Source organism: Crocodylus porosus, unplaced genomic scaffold (assembly GCF_001723895.1).
Source record: "Crocodylus porosus isolate Cpor-Errol unplaced genomic scaffold, CroPor_comp1, whole genome shotgun sequence".
In the NCBI taxonomy this organism is placed as follows: Eukaryota; Metazoa; Chordata; order Crocodylia; family Crocodylidae; genus Crocodylus; species Crocodylus porosus.
In genome coordinates, this window is record NW_017728924.1 from 14,506,064 (window position 1) to 14,523,382 (window position 17,319).

Here is a 17,319-nt window from a genome sequence, read left to right on the forward strand (position 1 = left end):
GGCCTCTCTTTTGAGGAGTAAGTGGTGTTTAAGTGGTGGCAGATGACAAACCAAGGAGCAATGGTTGCAGCCAGGGAAGTTTGGGTTAGATATTAGGAAGAATTTTCTCACCAGGAGGGTGGTGAAGCACTGGAACAGGTCACCCAGAGAGATGGCAGAAACTCCATCCTTGGAGGTTTTCAAAACCCGGCTAGACATCGCTTTGGCTGGGATGCTCTAGTTGGGGATGATCCTGCTCTGAGCAGGGGGTTGGACTACATGTGACCTCCTGAGGTCTCTTCCAACCCTCACTTTCTAGGATTTGATGATTCTAAAGGCAAAAGTGTTAATACTTTCCTCCAAAAAGCTGACTCATAAATTATTGGGGATTCTCCCCCCCTCCGAAATTACTCCCCAACATTTTCAGCTCCCTGCAGCTCATAGTGTTTCTTATGGCCCTTTTTCATTCCCGGGGCAGATTTCAATGTGCGGCTGCCTCCTCTGGCTCCGTCCAGGTCTCCAGTGGGAGGCAGTAGCCGGGCCCCCTGGTCCGGCCGGGGCTCCCCCCTGGCCTCCCCAAGGGGGGACCCGGGACAAGTGCAGGGCTGCACCGCTCCCAACCATACCGCGAGCAACAGCGCCTTCTAGCGCCCCCCTGCCCGCCTGCCGGGAACGGGGGGTGCTGGCCCGGCAGAGATCTGGGAGAAAATGCCCATTGCACTGCATCCAGTCAGGGTTCAAGCTCCTCTCCCCCACCCCCCTTTTTTTCCACGCATTTTCTGGTCCCCCTGTCTCCCCATGCCTAACTCCGTCTGTCTGCAGCTCCCCCGGCAGCTGCTGTTACAGATACAGTGTCACAGGGCAAGGGAGAGCTAGGAAACACCTGTTTCCAACATGAAAAAGGTGGGGAGAAAGCCCACAACAGGCTTGGCAACTCCTTCCATATATTCTCCTCTCAAGTGGCTTGTAAAAATCAAGTCATAAAATCTGCAGGATCATTTTTCAAAAAGATCACTTTCAGTTTTTACATATTCCGCTGAAAAAATGCTTCTCAAGTCTTCTCCCCTCCCATGCTATTTCTTTCCACAGCGTCTGTTGTGCGGGGGGCGGGGGGGGGCTTACAGATGGGTCTAATGTTGCAGAAAAACATGTGTCTGGAATACATTCCCCTTCCAGCACCCCTAGCCCTCTTCCCCCGATTCCCGAAACGAAACCTTCACCCCAAATACCGACTTGTGAACACAGAGAGGCTTTTCATGCGATTAAATAAGGGCTGCTCGTGGAAGGAAAAGAAACCAGGGGAGGGGGACGGGGGAGCTGGTTGCGCGGGCGCGTGAAAGGCGCTCGGCTCGCGAGGGCCGGGGCGATCCCGCCGGGCACCCGCAGCCGGGCACGGCGCGCTGGCTCCCGCCCCGGCCCGCGGCTGCGCACGCCCGGCTCCAGGATTTCATCACCGCTTTTCCACGGACCTGCCAAAAGCTGTTACGCCTCAGTGCAATGTGTAGCTTTTTCCTGCCCTTTTTTTTTTTTTCATAATAAAAGAGGGAGTGAAGCTTCCCCCCCCCCTCAAAAAAGAAAAAAAAAAAAAGAGCCAAATGGATCAGAGGAGAAGAAGGGGGGAAAAAAAAAAAGCAATAGCCAAAGGGGATGCCAGTGAGGTGTGGCTTGCATTTAAATATCCAATATGTCAATGTAAGGGGAGTGTGTATGTATATAAAGTGCAGTTTGCATCTGATAGCTGGACATAACCAGCTATGAAAGGCAAGAGGAGATCAATGCACAGGGGAAACTCCGCTTTGAACCAAGGCAAGGCCAGGCGCTCCCGCCGCACGCGCTGAGGGGGCTGAGAAGTTACTTGAGGGCAGTGAAGCCCCAAGCCGACCAGTCAATACACACGCACACGCACACGCACACACACTTACTTTTGCCAGAAAGCCCTGCAACTGTGGCCCCGCCGTTTGCACAGCCACTCGCACTCGCCCGCACCGTGACACGCGCCCTGCTACGGCCATGGCTGAGGTAGGGGGCTTCCTCGGCTCCCTGGATTTGGATTTGCACGGATTTTCCTCCTCTCTTGGGAATGTGGCTCTGGCCGATTCTCCGGGAGTGCTGAACGAGAGGCTGGGGCAGATCGAAGGAAGGCTGCAGAGGGGGTCTCCCACGGACTTCGCCCACCTGAAAGGCATCCTGAGGCGGCGGCAGCTGTACTGCCGCACGGGCTTCCACCTGGAGATCTTCCCCAACGGCACGGTGCACGGCACCCGGCAGGACCACAGCCGGTTCGGTAAGGCCGGGCCCAGGAGGGGCTCCGCGGCGTGGGGCGGCTCGGACAAAGGCAGGGTGAGGGTCCCGCGTCCCGCGTCCCGGCGCGGCGGGAGCACCGGGCACCCCTCGGGGCGCATTTGCCCGGCTCCCATCACGGGGCCGGGACGCGGGGCGAGGTCCGGGAGCAGGTTACTTCGCCCCGCAGAAACCCAGCGCCAGAGGCAGCGGCCGGGGCGCGAGAGCGGCTGCGGGGGCAGGCTGCTGCCCTGGGACACCCCCGCCGCCGCCCGACCCCTCTGAACTTGGGTCACTTCCAAGCCACGTGCTTATTGCTCTGCCTTTGCAGTGTTATCACCCCTCACTGAACCCAAGGCAATGCCTCCCCGCGATTTTTTCTCACCCCCCCCCCAGCAAGTGAGGGGTTAACCCCCTTTTCTCCTCCCCGGGAAGTACCAGGGCGGGGGGATACCCCCCAGCCCAAGAAACAGGTGTCTTTTCTCTGCTGAATACACGCGATGGCTCTGGAGCTGCCTGCTTTCTTTATGAACTTGTTCAAAGAGCCCCGCCGCCTGTCCCACATACAGAACTAATTACACTATTAATATAAATCATCCCTGGGATGGATATAATTAGAATCCTAAACAAATGCGCTCACTCCTCAGAAATGCGGGCATTTTTATTTTCAATTTCCTATTCTCCCCAGTGCTAAGTCATTCTGCAGGTGCACCAAAAACATGCTTGAATAATAATAAATAATAATAAAAAGGCAGCTCGCTCCATTTGAACCTCTGCAGTTCACAGGAGCGAGGAAGGCAAAAGAAAGAAGAGACAGCCAAGTGCGGGGAGCTCTCGTCTTCTTGGCTCTGCAGATTTGGGGGATAAAATGCATTCTTGCTTACTAGACTGGTCCTGAAAAGCGTCCCTCCTCAAGCAGAAGCAGATCAGTTTGCTGGAGCAGAGCCAGAGGGGAGGGGGGGAGGAAGGGGGGTTGAGAAAAAAAATTAGGTGACCTTCACCCTCAGGAGAAGGAAAAGAGAAAAGGCAGTAGACAGAACACTACTGATTCACCTACCATTCAGGATAACGCTGGAAAAGTCTTCAGCGTCTGTATCAGTGTCACACAATTACCAAAATCTCAAATGAGACTGTATGTAATCTTTGAAAAATGTATCTCAAGCCACAGGCACACAAGTACAGTAAGTTTGAACAGAGTTAAGACAAACTCCTGCTTCTTTGGCATCTGGCGCAGGTGCCTGTGTAAACTATCAACAGGTCCCAAGCCAGTGATCTCAGCTGCATAGTCAACAGGTTGCAAGAGATGTTCTGGTGACTTGCTGTAGCGTGCTGTATTTTAACAAAGACAAAACCAAAATTGTTTTTAGGGAGGACTTAACTATTCTTTCTCTGAGCAGGAATAGTTTAGAGACATTTTTGTTGTTCTTGTTTTAGGCAAGGCTTTTGAAATGATTAAAAAACAATCCTGTGTACTGTACCTTGCATAAACACCAGGTGCAGGTAGTGTATCCATGCCTAAATCAACAAGAAAGTCATAACCTGCAGGTCAGAGTAAGGTACTAATAGGCTCATGGGGCAAGTGTTCTTTAATTACATCCCGAAAGACACATATCTTTTCCCTTTCATCTCGCAGCACGTGATCATTTCTCATATTAAGGGCACTGGAATCAAGTCCATTGTATCTGTGTATTTCTTTAGTTTAACCTACCTCTGCCACCTACCAGTTCTTTTCTACTGCCTCTTTTTTACACTTCGTGATACAAAGAAGCTACCAGCTGCTAATGACAGAACTTTTCCCTTTTCCATTTCTCGTAACTTAAAATAAAGTTGTCTCTAAATACATTTTCAAAACTCCACATTAAAATGAGCTAAAACTTTTAATTAGTTTTGCAAGGTTCAGATTAAGAGCCAATCATACAGTACGTTCAATAAAATTGAAAAGTTAGCATTCCATAAGTGTTTCAGCAGTCGGCATCCTGCTACGTAAAGTACTCCAGACTTCAGATATAAAATATTATAGATTTCTGCTTCAGGGTTTTCCCAAAAGCAGTGTAAAATAAATAGTTATTTGTTGTAATTGCAGGGCAAGGCCCCAAATAATTAGACTGGAATCCTCGTGTTCGGATCAAGTTGGACTGAGCCTTGCTGCAACAGAGACTCCAAGTAATAATGTACTGGCACATGGTATTCACCATCTGCATTCAGTAGCCATGAATATTTAAATTCCAGTGCAACTGGTATGGTTTGCATTAGAATTTCATGTACCAATGCATTCCTGAATTTTGCATGCAGCGCCAGAAAGAAGTGAATTATTACAGAAATAAGCAGACTACACAGTTCTGGGAGAGTGGACAGGCACAGTGAAGGACCTAGACAGTAGCAGAAGGGGTTCTTTTGGGTCCTTGTTTTATGGTTTCCTGGCAGCTCTATAGACAGATTCAGAAAACCCTGAGTTTTCAGTGCTAGCTTGATCAGGCTCACAGTCTTGGAAGATGCACTCTGATCTCATAAGCAAAGTTAGATCTCCCCCAAGGATAACTCTTTGGGAAACCACAGTAACAGTATTTATCCAATTGCAGCTGGGATAAGGGGTGGAACTGGATTTATCTGTCTTGTAATGTTGGCCAGGAAAAGGCGGACCATGTCTGAACCATCCCAAAAGTTAAACAGTCTAAATCCACACAAGGCATTAACAGTCTTCTTTACGCTGAAACAATGGACCCAAGCACTGTTGATGTACAATGTAATGTGGAGGTCCTTGTCACTGGGGGCTACGGGAGAGTACTTAGAGTGCGATTCAAGGGATCCTTCCTTTCAAAATTAAGTTGACAGTGTCACTTTTATATAGAATATTTAAATAACCATTGTAACTATTCCTTTTTCTCTGACTAGGATTGTAGCTCCTCTGTTTGGGCTGAGATAACCCCTCACAGACACATACTCCACAGGCTGAAGCTTATTCCTCCTTGAATAGAATTAGGTCAGATCCCCAGTGTCAGATCCCAGATTCCCCAGGATGTGTAGAAAAAAGCTAGCTCTTTTTTCCTAGAGAAATTCCCGGATGGTATCCTGAACCTAACAGAGCAGTCTAAACCATAACAGAGAAACTGGAAGTATTTGAAACCACGTGTTTGTTCCCATTGGTCTGCCAGGAACGTTTTCTGTGCTGGACAAAGAGATAATATATGAAAATCTGAAAGGGTTTGGGGTTTTTTAGGTTAAAATCAGCTCCCCGGAAATAAATCCTTCTGTGAATGTAACCATGCTAGACTCACTAGGGAAATATCCTTGCCGCTAGGGACCAATTCCTTTCTGGCTTATGCCAGTTCTACACCACTGTTACTCCACTGACTTCAGAAGTTAGTGGAGTTTATATCCGAGTGCTGAGGAGAGCAAGTTGAATTCCTCCCTAGCCAGAGCTGCTAATAAAGTTTCTTTGAGAGGCTAGGGAAATCTGTAAAGGAAGCTCCTTTAAAGGCTTTGACATTTTCACTCAAGTGCACCTGTTACTAAACAGTTGTTGAGGTTTTTAGCTGAAGCTTTAAGTTTGCAGACATTAGTACAACTGATATTTTTTCTACTCCTATGCACATGAATATAGTTGTGTAAGAAGAGACAGGTGCAACCAGCTGAAATGCTCTTTAAAGATTCATTTAGTAATGTAACAGTAAATGTGTTCTGGCCATCAGAGAGGAGGTTAAACATTCAGTCCTTTGGTGTTCACTTCATTTCACTGGAGCCCGAGTGAAATCTCTCAAAATATTACCAAGAGAGACTCAAAGAGGGAAAAAAAGTAAATAATCAAGCCACAAATGAAGAAACAAGTCCTGGAAACTAAAAGCACGTTCTTCCATAAAAACACCCCGCAACAGTTCGAAAGAAAATTCTTGATCTAGCCCCAGTGGCCACTCCCTGTGCTGGTGGAGATCACATGCATGAAGCTGCAGTTTTGTCTAGCAAATGGAGTGAGTTAAGGACAGGATGGATGCCCGCCCACATTTTTCAGCCTTCACTCTGCCTCCTGACTTCTGTGGGTTTAAGTTACACTCTTAATGTTATTTCAACATAGTTGTCTTTAGTTCACTTCTGTAAGTGCCACTCAAAAGATCAGAAAAGAGGAAGGAACTTTACAAGTGACATTGTCAGAAGGGATTGCCACGGGCATACCTGAAGAAATGTAAGTGCTTACAAAAATAGAAGTAGCCACCTATACCCAAGTAGAATAAGCATTTGCTTACTCAGCCACTCAGAAAGAGGAAAAACAATTCAGTACTTAGGAAGCTAGCCTGGAACTGCGACGACCTGGGAATCCGTTCTCACTGCTGCCATTGGCTCCTTTCCTGACCTTAGGAAAATTATGCAGGCTCTTCAGTTTTCCGTCTGTGAAATCGGTGTAACAGAACATCCCGAAGTCACGAGGCAGATGAATGCATTAAGTATTGTGAGGTGTTCAGGTAATATGAGAACCAGGGGCCAGAAAGTCTCCAAGCTAGAGAGAGTCAAACTGGTAGGCTATCGCAGTACTTAACACCTACATAAAACTCCCAAAGCATGTCACAAAGGAACATAATTAGAATAATCTCTGATCTACAAAAAGTACAAAATGAATGAATGGCAGAAACAGAAACAGAAGCTGGGTCTGACTCCAAGTTCATGCTGCTTACCCGATAACACACATGACAGTAAGTAGAATACCTTGCCAAATCTAGAAAACAGCCAAGACTGTGACCCCCGGGCATTCTCAAAGCACTCTCCCATTGCTGAGTACCGACTACGGGTTTCCCCCCCTTTATGCTATGCATGCATTCCTGAAAAATGACGCATAACTCGAATTCACATAAAGGGAACCCACTTTACAATGTAACAAATAAGGATACGTTCCAAGACCTCGACTGCACTGACCCCCAGACCCATTTCTACCACTTTTACAAGACAATTTTGGTACTCACCAACTGCAGACAGTGCATACAAGCACAGGGCACTATCCTAATGGGGATGGAAACTACAGAAACACGTGTCGCAGGCAATGAGCGAGGAGCACAGATCCACACAGGAGATTATATTTTGGTGTGCATCACGCTCATAGTGAACCATACACAGCAGCTGACTGCAGGGTTCCACCACACCTATCGCATAAGAGTGAATTTACCTTGCATATAACAAATTTTTGGTATAAAAAAGGGCATCGCATAAGAGCGAATTTGCATGTACAGAACCCCCATAAAGCGAGGGAAACCTGTAGTTATTCATGCATCCCTGTATGCCCTCTCATTGTCTGTAGGGAACACCGGTCTCCAGCCTTGGACACTTGCTAGTATATGAAATACAGGGCAGGAACTCATTTGTTTTCTAGAGAGAGATTTCTTGATCCTGCTCACATACATATCTGTTTGTAGAAAGCAAAGAACCTAAGGGGGAAAAAAAACCCCCAAATTGTATTTTCCCTATTTTACGGTTGAGTCAAATATACATTCACCTGACCTACTGTCGGGGCAGAGGTGTGCCTGGAGCAGTAGTAAAAAGCTTATTGTCCCAATCTGGAATATATTTGCAGATGTACTCTTTACCTGTACAAAATACCAGTGCCAGTCCACAAAGATGTAAAAACAAAGAAACAAAAACGGAGGAAAACCAGGAGCCTAAATATTGGCTCCTAAGTCAGTATTTCAGCTCGTAGAAAAAGTGAACCTGCTTCCAAAAGGCCTGAACACCCCACAACAGCCCCCAACTTCTGTGGGCCCACAGATAGGGTAGGGGGTTGGGTGTACATTGGAGTAGATAGAAACTGCATACACAGTTGGCGCACATAACAGAAGGGTAAAAAGGTCCTTTTTTAATCAATGTGGATAGAATAGCGCAAGAGCTGAGACAGATTGGGAGGTAAAACAAAAAGCTCTGGTATGGGGGAGCGAAGCCTACCTCACTACAACCGGCATGACACGGGCGTACAGCAGAGCTGAGTGACAGGTCGCACTGTGCTCGAGGGGGCGGAGGTGGCCGTCATGGTGTAGCTGCCCTATATTTAGTTATGACATCCGTGCCATATGAAAGATATCACCTCGACAAGAGGCGATACCATCCCAAGATGAAGGGGAGCAGTTTCAGGTTTTGTGACTCCCATTAAAGTTAGCAGGAGTCGGGTGGCTAGACATGCCTCCCGCAGCGTCTCGGGGAGTGCATTCGAGAGGGGCTGCGTGAGGTAACATGCCCAGGATAGCAAGGTGCTTTCACCCAGCTCTGGACATGTAGGAGCTGTATTAATAGACTCTGAGCCTCGTTAAATGTTCAAACACCTCCTGGCCTTGGCCATTTCTCCCCCATTCATTTAAAGGGAAGCGTGGAGGAGTGGAGAGCCAAAACCTCTCGCAGTGAAGCAGTGGGCTGTGGACCAAAAAGAGCTTGTGACCTCTGAACTGGGAGAGCAGGATAGCATCCAAAAGCCTCTCCTGCTTTTACGTCACTACATTTTTTGATTAAATGGGCTCTGTTTTAATGTCAGTGTTGCCTACATTTGCAATATTACTGCCACTGTGCCCGTCTCGTGGTGTTTATACTGGTTTCATAATAAATGGCAGACAACCTGCTATTTTTCCCTTATTCAAAATGGCAACCATCTGCTATTACTGTCAGTAGAGCTGATGCCATTAAAAGGGCCACCATTTTCTCTACCTGTAGCAGGGAAGTGGCCCTTAATAAAGCTGACTGACGCATCCAGTGTTTTCAGCGAGATAACGCTATGGCCCGTGCAAATGTCTATCATGCAGGCTCCGTCAGACGGAGGACTGCGAGGAGCCTATGGCGGCACGTAGGAAGAGTGGGGAGAGCAGGGGGCAGATTTATGGGTGGTAGGAAGGGTGTTCAGAGGACAGTGACATCATTCAGAGATAGAAAAAGGTAGAAAGGCAGTGGAAGGGAATGGGTCTCCCTGTTGAGCAGCCAAGGAGACAACCTTTGTACCTGTATTTTTTACTCTTGAGAGCTGCCGCACACTCTTAGTTTGGTGGGGGGGGGGGGCTCATTACCCCCAGACTAAAGAAATTTTGAATAAAGCTCCTCACAAATTTATTTTAGAGCATCACATGATTTCCAAGCCACTTTTGGAGATCTGACTCACCGTGTTTGGACAGACAGAGTTGGCACTGCTGCTCTCACCATAACTAGGAAGCGCACCAAGAACAATAATCACTTTTCTTTCCATGCATAATTAAAGTTATCATAATGGAGGCTTCCAAAAGGCTCACGAACATTTAGCGGATCAGATACAAAATCTACTCATTAACTTTCCTGTTCTAGGAGGACTGGAAGCTAGCAATACTTCTCAAATAAAAAACAATTACTCCTGAATCTTGTAAGGCTACAAAACTTTGCTGAGGCTGTTGAAGTTCAAGTCACTGAGTTACACTTGGGTGAGCTGGGCAAGAGTCAGGTGTATAGGGACTACATGAAGCTCTGTAAAGTGTTCACTGAGGGAAGGCTGGTTTCTTTTTATTACTTGAACATGGTGTCAGTTTTGTTCTCTGAATGATCTGGATTCCTTTTAACTTCTAGGGATTTTGGAGTTCATTAGCCTGGCAGTGGGACTGGTTAGTATCCGTGGGGTGGATTCAGGACTCTACCTTGGAATGAATGAGAGAGGAGAGCTGTATGGGTCGGTAAGTTTAAGGTTTTTTGATACTTGAAATATGAGACTCCAACTGGGTCACTGTGGGAGCTGCCAGCCATCCCCTATTCGTGTAGTAAACTTCAGGCCCATTACTGCCCATCAAGTAGGGTTGCCAACTCTGAAACTATTCCGGGAGGTTTTTTTGCCAACATGACGTTATGTCATTAACTTGTTCATATCCTGTCAAAATCTCCTGGATTGCTTTCAGTAGTCATCGGGAGATCGATACCGATTCATGTAGACTCATGACCAGTCTGGGAGGGTCGGCAACCCTACCATCCAGACACTTTCTGCTGTACTGTGGATGTCACATTGTTCTGCCTCATCAATGATTCCACCATTATCATGTTAATAAAAGAGAGTTGACAAAGAAAAGCAGAATAAATAAAAACTACATTCAAACAAAATAAGACAAATCTGGGAAATAAAGAAAGCACTGATGGTGTGATGGGTATACAGCTGTTATTATTGACAGTTGTTGAAATAGCTTTGTGTAGTTCACTTGTGGTTCTGCCTTTTGGAAGAAATTTAGCAAAAGAAAAGTTAGAATCCATCACGGCTCTGCAATTGAAGCAACTACAAACATCTACTGAAACACACACAGCCCAATCCATCAAAATTAAACTTTGTGTACATGGGGAAACATGGCAAATCTCCCATGAACTTGAATAAGGCTAGTTTCCCCTTCTTCCTTTGGTTTAAAAGTGTCGTTTTTTGGTTTAACTTAAACCAGTTCCTAACTGATTCGAGATAAACTGAAACAAATGCATCCACAGAGTCTTTGGACTATCAATTAAACCAATGCACCTTCTTATGTAGACAAGGCCTTTCTGTTGCTGCTACCCCTCACTCTTACTTCAGATGCTAAACTGTCTTTAATTGAGCCCTCCAGGCTTTGTCTTCATGCATACCTGCACCGGCATAGTTTCCCCAATCTAAATCTTTGAATGCACCCACTTCATTTTGAAGGGTGGCTCATGTTCACTTGAAGCCACAACCAAATCCATCTGATTTAAACCAAAATAAGGATGTCTACCATTCCTTTAGGCTTTGGGTTAACCATGTTAGCTTAATATCACACTGCAAATTGGACAGGTGTACTTTTCATGCAGACAGAACTTTAGTCTGAAAAACAACAGCAACAACATTTCATCTTTTCCTTCCCCCTGCCAATCCTGTTGACCTTCAGGAAGTGAAGTGTCAGTGTGTGTGTGGGTTCATTTAAATGATAACATGCATAAGCAATTTCACCCTTTCCCTTACCTTTCTTTTTAAAATAACCCGCCCAAACAAAAATTAAATGCAGGACCCCTCACGTGCACAACATTAAGGTGGCCTAGCTAAACACACACACACAAAAGGGCAATAATGGTTTCATAATAGAAAAAATAATTCTCATATATATAAACTGCCCAATAGACTGTTAAATACACATTTAAATACATGAGATGGGTGCAATGTAGACAATATGGTTATAAAATGTTGGTACTCAAGCCTTAGCTTTGTTTTGCAAGGTCACAATCCTTCACATAATTAATTATTGTTCATAAATTAATTGTAAAATAATTGTTAAATAAATCATTGTACTGCTCAGTCAGGCTTGGGTCTATACTTTGGTAAGCACCCATACAAACTTGTAGTAAGGCACACTTAGATTATAAAGTGTTCAAAATGGAAATTTGAAAGAAAGGTGCACTAAGCAAGGTAGCAAATAAAAAAAGAGAAGACAAGAGCAGCAGTAATCAGAACACACATCAAGCAGTCTCCATGGCTCTAAATTATTGGAAACTTGGGTTGTTTTTCCTTTCATAAGCTACTCATGAATAATTATCAACTCACTCTAACTGTCCTACAACCTACCTACATTAGATGGCTGGATTTTTGTATGCCCATCAGCATAAGTAAGGATAGCGTGGCAATGTATTTCATTACATGTGCATAGTGCAGGCCAAAAAACAAGGTACTTTTCTCTCTGAATTTATACACTGTGTGTTTGTGGATTAGAAAGACAGTTAAAAAAAACCAACATAGCATTATACCTGCTGGAAAAAAACAAGTAGCACACATGCAGAACCCTTCAGGCTTAATGCCTAGGGAGACTCGTTGAAACCACATTGAAGTGAGTACATTTTCATGTATGTACTCAAAAAAAATTGGTTAGAAAGTTTAAGCACCACAACTAAAGGGGACCTAAATGTGCATTCTGGTCACTCAGCTTTTACATATATTTCCATTTCATTTAAGTGACAGACATGGTAAAGAACAATGGAAAAATCAGATTTTATTTCAGAAAGTAAGGTTTTAACCCAGAAGAGTTGTACAATTACAATGCCTATTAAATTTGGTGTGAGTCATGTGCTTACCAGCTCTTGGAATCAGAACTAATAGCTATACTATTGAAACTAGGAATTTAACTTATTTCCTGCTCTGGGAGCCCAGTCGTTGCTGTTGTAAGGCAACAGTTTCACAATCCAGCCAATCACATTTGGACTGCCTTTATGTCATGCGACAGAAATGCCAATATCATATTAGTCAGACACGGAATTGATTTCCATACAAAATGATTGTGTTATTTTCTGCCATCACATATCACTGCATTTGCAATTGTCCCTCATACTGGTCAGATACCTGAAAAAGATGAAACAGCAATAGCAAAAATAATATCACCAGCCCCATGTATTCAAAAATCAGGAGTCAGGACTTAAGTATTTTTAAAAGCTAAAAAGAATTGGTGTTTCTCTCTCTCTCTTTTTTTTTTTGGTTTTCTGAGTCTTCTGAGTATACTTAGATCATATATCAGGCTTTTCTTTCCAATCAAGGAGGATAGAACATACCTTTTAATAGCATATTTGCTCATATACTACAAACCCCCAAATAAGACAAGCACCTTGTTTTTGAGAAGACAGAAGGAAGAAAAAAGATTTTTTTGCGGAGTTATGGCTGTGTAGAGCAGGAACAAGGCTTACATACCCTCCCTTTCTCACTTAAGCAAAATCTGAAACCCTAGCTGCTGCTTAAGACTGGTTTCTATGGGCATTTTTACACATGCTCCGGGGGTGAGCTGCAGTGTCTTGTGTATCAGCACCTCATGCTTCAAAGTGGCAGTAGGGGTGCTCATTCAAACAAGTTTTAGTTCAAGTGCCCCATCACCATTTTGAAGCACAGGGACACTCGTACATGACACACAGGAGGCTGCTAGAGCACAGTAATTACTGCACTTCAGCAGACTTGATTAATCTGCTGTAATTATAACATGTCAGAGCAGGAGCTGCACTCACATGCAGGCACCCCAAGAGTAGATCTGTGATTTTGAAAAGAGTAGGAACAGGCTGCAAGGCTGTGAAATAGAAGAGAAAGCAGGAATAGCTACCAGACAGCAAAACTGCCAGGAGAAAGGTTAGCTTGATTAGTGGAATATCAAGACCATTAAAAAGGATGGATGGTCATTAACACCTATGGAGTAAGGACTCTCTCAGCTGCCTGGAATAGGAATGCCACTGCTGTTGCCAGGTGGAGCAGGAGTTAAAGTGGGGTGCTCTCGATGTAATTTCTTCCTTATCTCCAACTTAAATTCCCACAGCTTAAGGCTGTTGCTCCTAGTAAGGCTATTATTTTTGTGTGTGCCATTTTTGCATAAAATTTGAAAATATAAGAAACCCAAGGAACATAACTATTTACTCTCTCAATATTTCAGGTTCACTCTCTCCATTTAAACCATGTTGTGCATTTCTAAACTGGCAGAGTCAATGGCACATCCTTTGTCAGGCAGAACCCAGTTGTCCTTTTCCCGTTCAAAACATACTGCTATTCACACAACTCTGTCAGCTTTCTGCATTGTTCACTTCATGTAAAAGGAATAGCATGGAAAAGGAGTAACATTTGCATAAAGCAAGCCCATCAATAATGATGTGCCAGTCATATGAACCATGATCATGATCCATTTCTTAAAGAATATTAATCTAAGGAAAAGTTCATTTGTTCTCTTTAAAATTACTGAAGAAAAATAATTAACTGCACTTGAAAAAAAAAAAAACCAGTAAAAAATTACATCAAATTATCAAATCATCAAATTACATGATTCAATTTATACTACTTAGGGAAAAACTCTGGATGGGGGCTTCCAACAACATAGAGAAGCAAAGTATCACTTTTCAGACAAATGAGGGTTCTAACAAAAATGTTGGCACAGTCATAGCTACAGTTAACCCTTCCACTCTTAATAGACTTCTTACATTGTGATCATGCTGAAAACTTTAAGCTCTTTGGGGCAGGAGCCATCTTTCTGTTCTGTGTGTACAACACCCGGCAACAGAATCCTATCCTATCATTAGGGCTTTCAGGCATCATCACAATTCAAATAAAGAACTGTCTAGCAGGAATCAGCCAGGCATTCAAAGCACATGACAAATGTCAGGTTTCAAAACACCACTGGATGAAGTACAGAAATGGGGGATAATTAGGAATTTTGGCCTGGGGTCTCAGCATGCCAGGCGCCCCAGTTTGGCTTATTTTTGTTTATGGGTCAGATGGCTTTCATATAAAACATACTAGCTTTCCTTTAGAAGGAAGCCATGACAGGGCTATATTACTGAATAATATCCTTAAAATACAGAAACACCACTAAAGAGAGCCTTGGTCAAGGAGTATGTGCAGTCAGGTAAGAAGGATGTCTTTCTTATCTTACCCTGGTGCTGAACTTTTCTGGGGACATCATTGAACACTGTACCACTTTACAGATAGAAAAGTAGAGGCACCTTGTGCCAGTTTACTCATTTACTTAATCATGTCTAAAATGGACTTAAAGTGATCATTCTTTACTATACATCTGGAAACAGAAGCCTAGATTGCCAGGGCTCACTCTCACCTCTAGTCACTAAGCCACATGTGAGAGATATGGGGTGCATTTCCACATGCAATTAACATGAAGCAAAAAACTCTAGCACATATCACACTGGAGTTTATTGCTCCCAGGCACCATGTTTACACGTGTGCCTGGGACTGTAGTACATTGGGCCAGGTTGGAGCAGCCCCAGCTGGCAGGAGACCTAGGGGCCAGACTGCCAGCTTGCGGCTGCTCCAACCTGGCTCAGCATGCTGCAGAGGGGCTGACTGGGCCACAAAAGTGCTTCAGTATGGGGCTAGCTGGCAGGCAGCCCCTGCACTGAAGCACCTTCATGCCCCGGCCAGCCCTGTCAGTGTCTACAAGCCCATTGCTGTGCACTAAGTAATGCCATTCCAGGATAGTACTTGTATTTACAAGTACTAACCTACAGGGGTGTTTATTAGTTTACTGCAACCTAATAGGGTTGCATGTGTAGACACGGAGACTTTACTGCAGAGCTAATTAGTCGGTTCTAAACATCTTATGTAGATGTGCCCACTATGATGCTGTTTGGAAACCTCAGACCTCACAGTGCCTGTAATACTATAATAGCTTACATTTACAGAATCCCTTTCATCACCAGGAATTCCTAAACCCATTATAAGTGTCCACAGTTGGGATGCAGTTATCTGTGGGACACATCAATGTTCTTGTTTTTATTTTGTTGATTGCTGGACTCCAGCAGAACTGAACACAGCCTGCAGGTTCTTAAATGCCTGTTGTTAGTAGCTCTGGCTGGTTAGGTTCAGTAGGACAGAGAGATCCCAGTAGTTCCATCTAGTATTTCCTGTTCATGCCAGCAACTCTGTCACCCAAAAATCCCTGTACACTGCAATGATTTTTCCCAGGCTGCCACCAGTCGCACCACAGATCTGGATCTGGGCCAGTCTCTGGCAGAAATTTTCATGGATTGGTATCCTGTCCGTAGCTACCAAGCATTAAGGCCTTGTTTCATTATGGCCATGGTCATAGACCACAGCAACCTGTGTTTTTTCCAGAAGATTACAGGTTATCTATTGTTTTCATTATTATTATATTGTATATTATTGTGTGCCCTGAAATTTCAAAGTGTAGTTTACTGCTATTTGAATCAATCAGATGAACCATTCCCATTTTTCTTTTTGAAATCTGGTCAAACAGAGGAACTCATACCTTATGTTATATACACAGAACACGTCCTGTGCTTCTAGCAATCAGCAAATGGTGCTTTTCACAGGTCTTTGTAACAGCCCTCAAAGCAGTGCTTGGATATGGGCTTTTATCACTTTGGACCCATCTCTAGAATTAACTAATGGGAAATGAAGCATGTTATGAGGCTGCACGTGGCAGTGGACAGTGACTATCGTTGGAAGGAGCCAAAGTTAGGAGGCCAGACAGTTGCAGAATTTGAGAAGGAAGAAGGGGGAAGAAGTGGAATTTAAGAAGAAATACCAATTTGATTTTCATACATGTATCTTTTCATGAATGTATTTTTTCCATGTATTTTCTGTATTTTTATGCGTGTATATTTTCTCTCCCTTCCCACCTATTCCCCAATCCCCAACACAGAAGAAACTGACAAGGGAGTGCGTTTTCCGAGAGCAGTTTGAAGAGAACTGGTACAACACATACGCCTCGACCCTGTATAAGCATCCTGATTCTGAGAGACATTATTATGTAGCTTTGAACAAGGACGGCTCACCCCGTGAAGGATATAGGACTAAGAGACATCAGAAATTCACTCATTTTTTACCAAGACCTGTGGACCCTACTAAAATACCTGCAATGTACAGAGACCTCTTCCATTATAGGTGATGTTTCCTGCAGCTGCCCAGTCTGTACATACTTGGGTTCCCAAGCTTTTTCCTGGAGCACTATATTAATAGTCATTCCATCATTCCTATAAACTTAGATAACATAGAAAAGCACTTACGTTGAATTCAACACTGCCATTCCTCATTGTTTAAAGTGTATATCAAAGCTGGGTTATTTCTGGGGGTGGGGGTAGGGAATGGGGAGGGAATCCCGCATATAATCTTTCATTTTCATTCACTTTCTTTACCTGATGGCTACAAAAACAGGTGAAATATTCAAATATAAGGGATGATTGAAAACCAGCAAACAAACTTGATCACAAGAAAGAAAAAGACCACAGAACTGATACAGATGCTGCTGATAAGCTTGGAACGGTCGGTGACCTATTAAGAAAATGGCCTTCAAATGGTACCCTGCTCAAGTGGCCTTGGGGTTTGCTATGGGGATAATAATGGACTGGTCCTGATGTGTGGTTTTTTTCCTGCTGTTGGGGGTGGACATGGGGGTGGGGAACATTACTAAGATGTAAGCATGGATACTGTGCATAAGGACAAAACTATTTATAAAATGTATATGATATTTATTTTATATATTTATTTATTTCAAAATAATTTTATTTTTAATGAGAGATGTTATGACCAGATTTTCATCAGAAAGAGTAAGGTCCTACTGAAACAGGAACATAATGAGTTTTTAAGAGCTTATTGGCAATAAAATTGTC

At 44.1% G+C, this 17,319-nt stretch overlaps 1 protein-coding gene across 1 annotated transcript; it reads left to right on the top strand.

Annotated features, from left to right (window-relative positions):
- Positions 1–1,689: 1,689 nt before the first annotated feature.
- FGF16 (fibroblast growth factor 16) lies at positions 1,690–17,319 on the top strand. Its single transcript, XM_019540374.1, has 3 exons — positions 1,690–2,263; positions 9,808–9,911; positions 16,353–17,319. Exons 1-3 carry the CDS (start codon positions 1,990–1,992, stop codon positions 16,596–16,598), a joined length of 624 nt encoding a protein of 207 aa, XP_019395919.1. The 5' UTR covers positions 1,690–1,989; the 3' UTR covers positions 16,599–17,319.

What these genes read in the sequence shown, in the direction of transcription:
- FGF16 (XM_019540374.1), top strand. Translation starts at nt 1,990, where the DNA reads ATGGCTGAGGTAGGGGGCTTCCTCGGCTCCCTGGATTTGGATTTGCAC. An exon ending in GCAGGACCACAGCCGGTTCG is followed by an intron (nt 2,264 to 9,807) that starts GTAAGGCCGGGC and finishes TTTAACTTCTAG; the next exon opens with GGATTTTGGAGTTCATTAGC. An exon ending in GAGGAGAGCTGTATGGGTCG is followed by an intron (nt 9,912 to 16,352) that starts GTAAGTTTAAGG and finishes TCCCCAACACAG; the next exon opens with AAGAAACTGACAAGGGAGTG.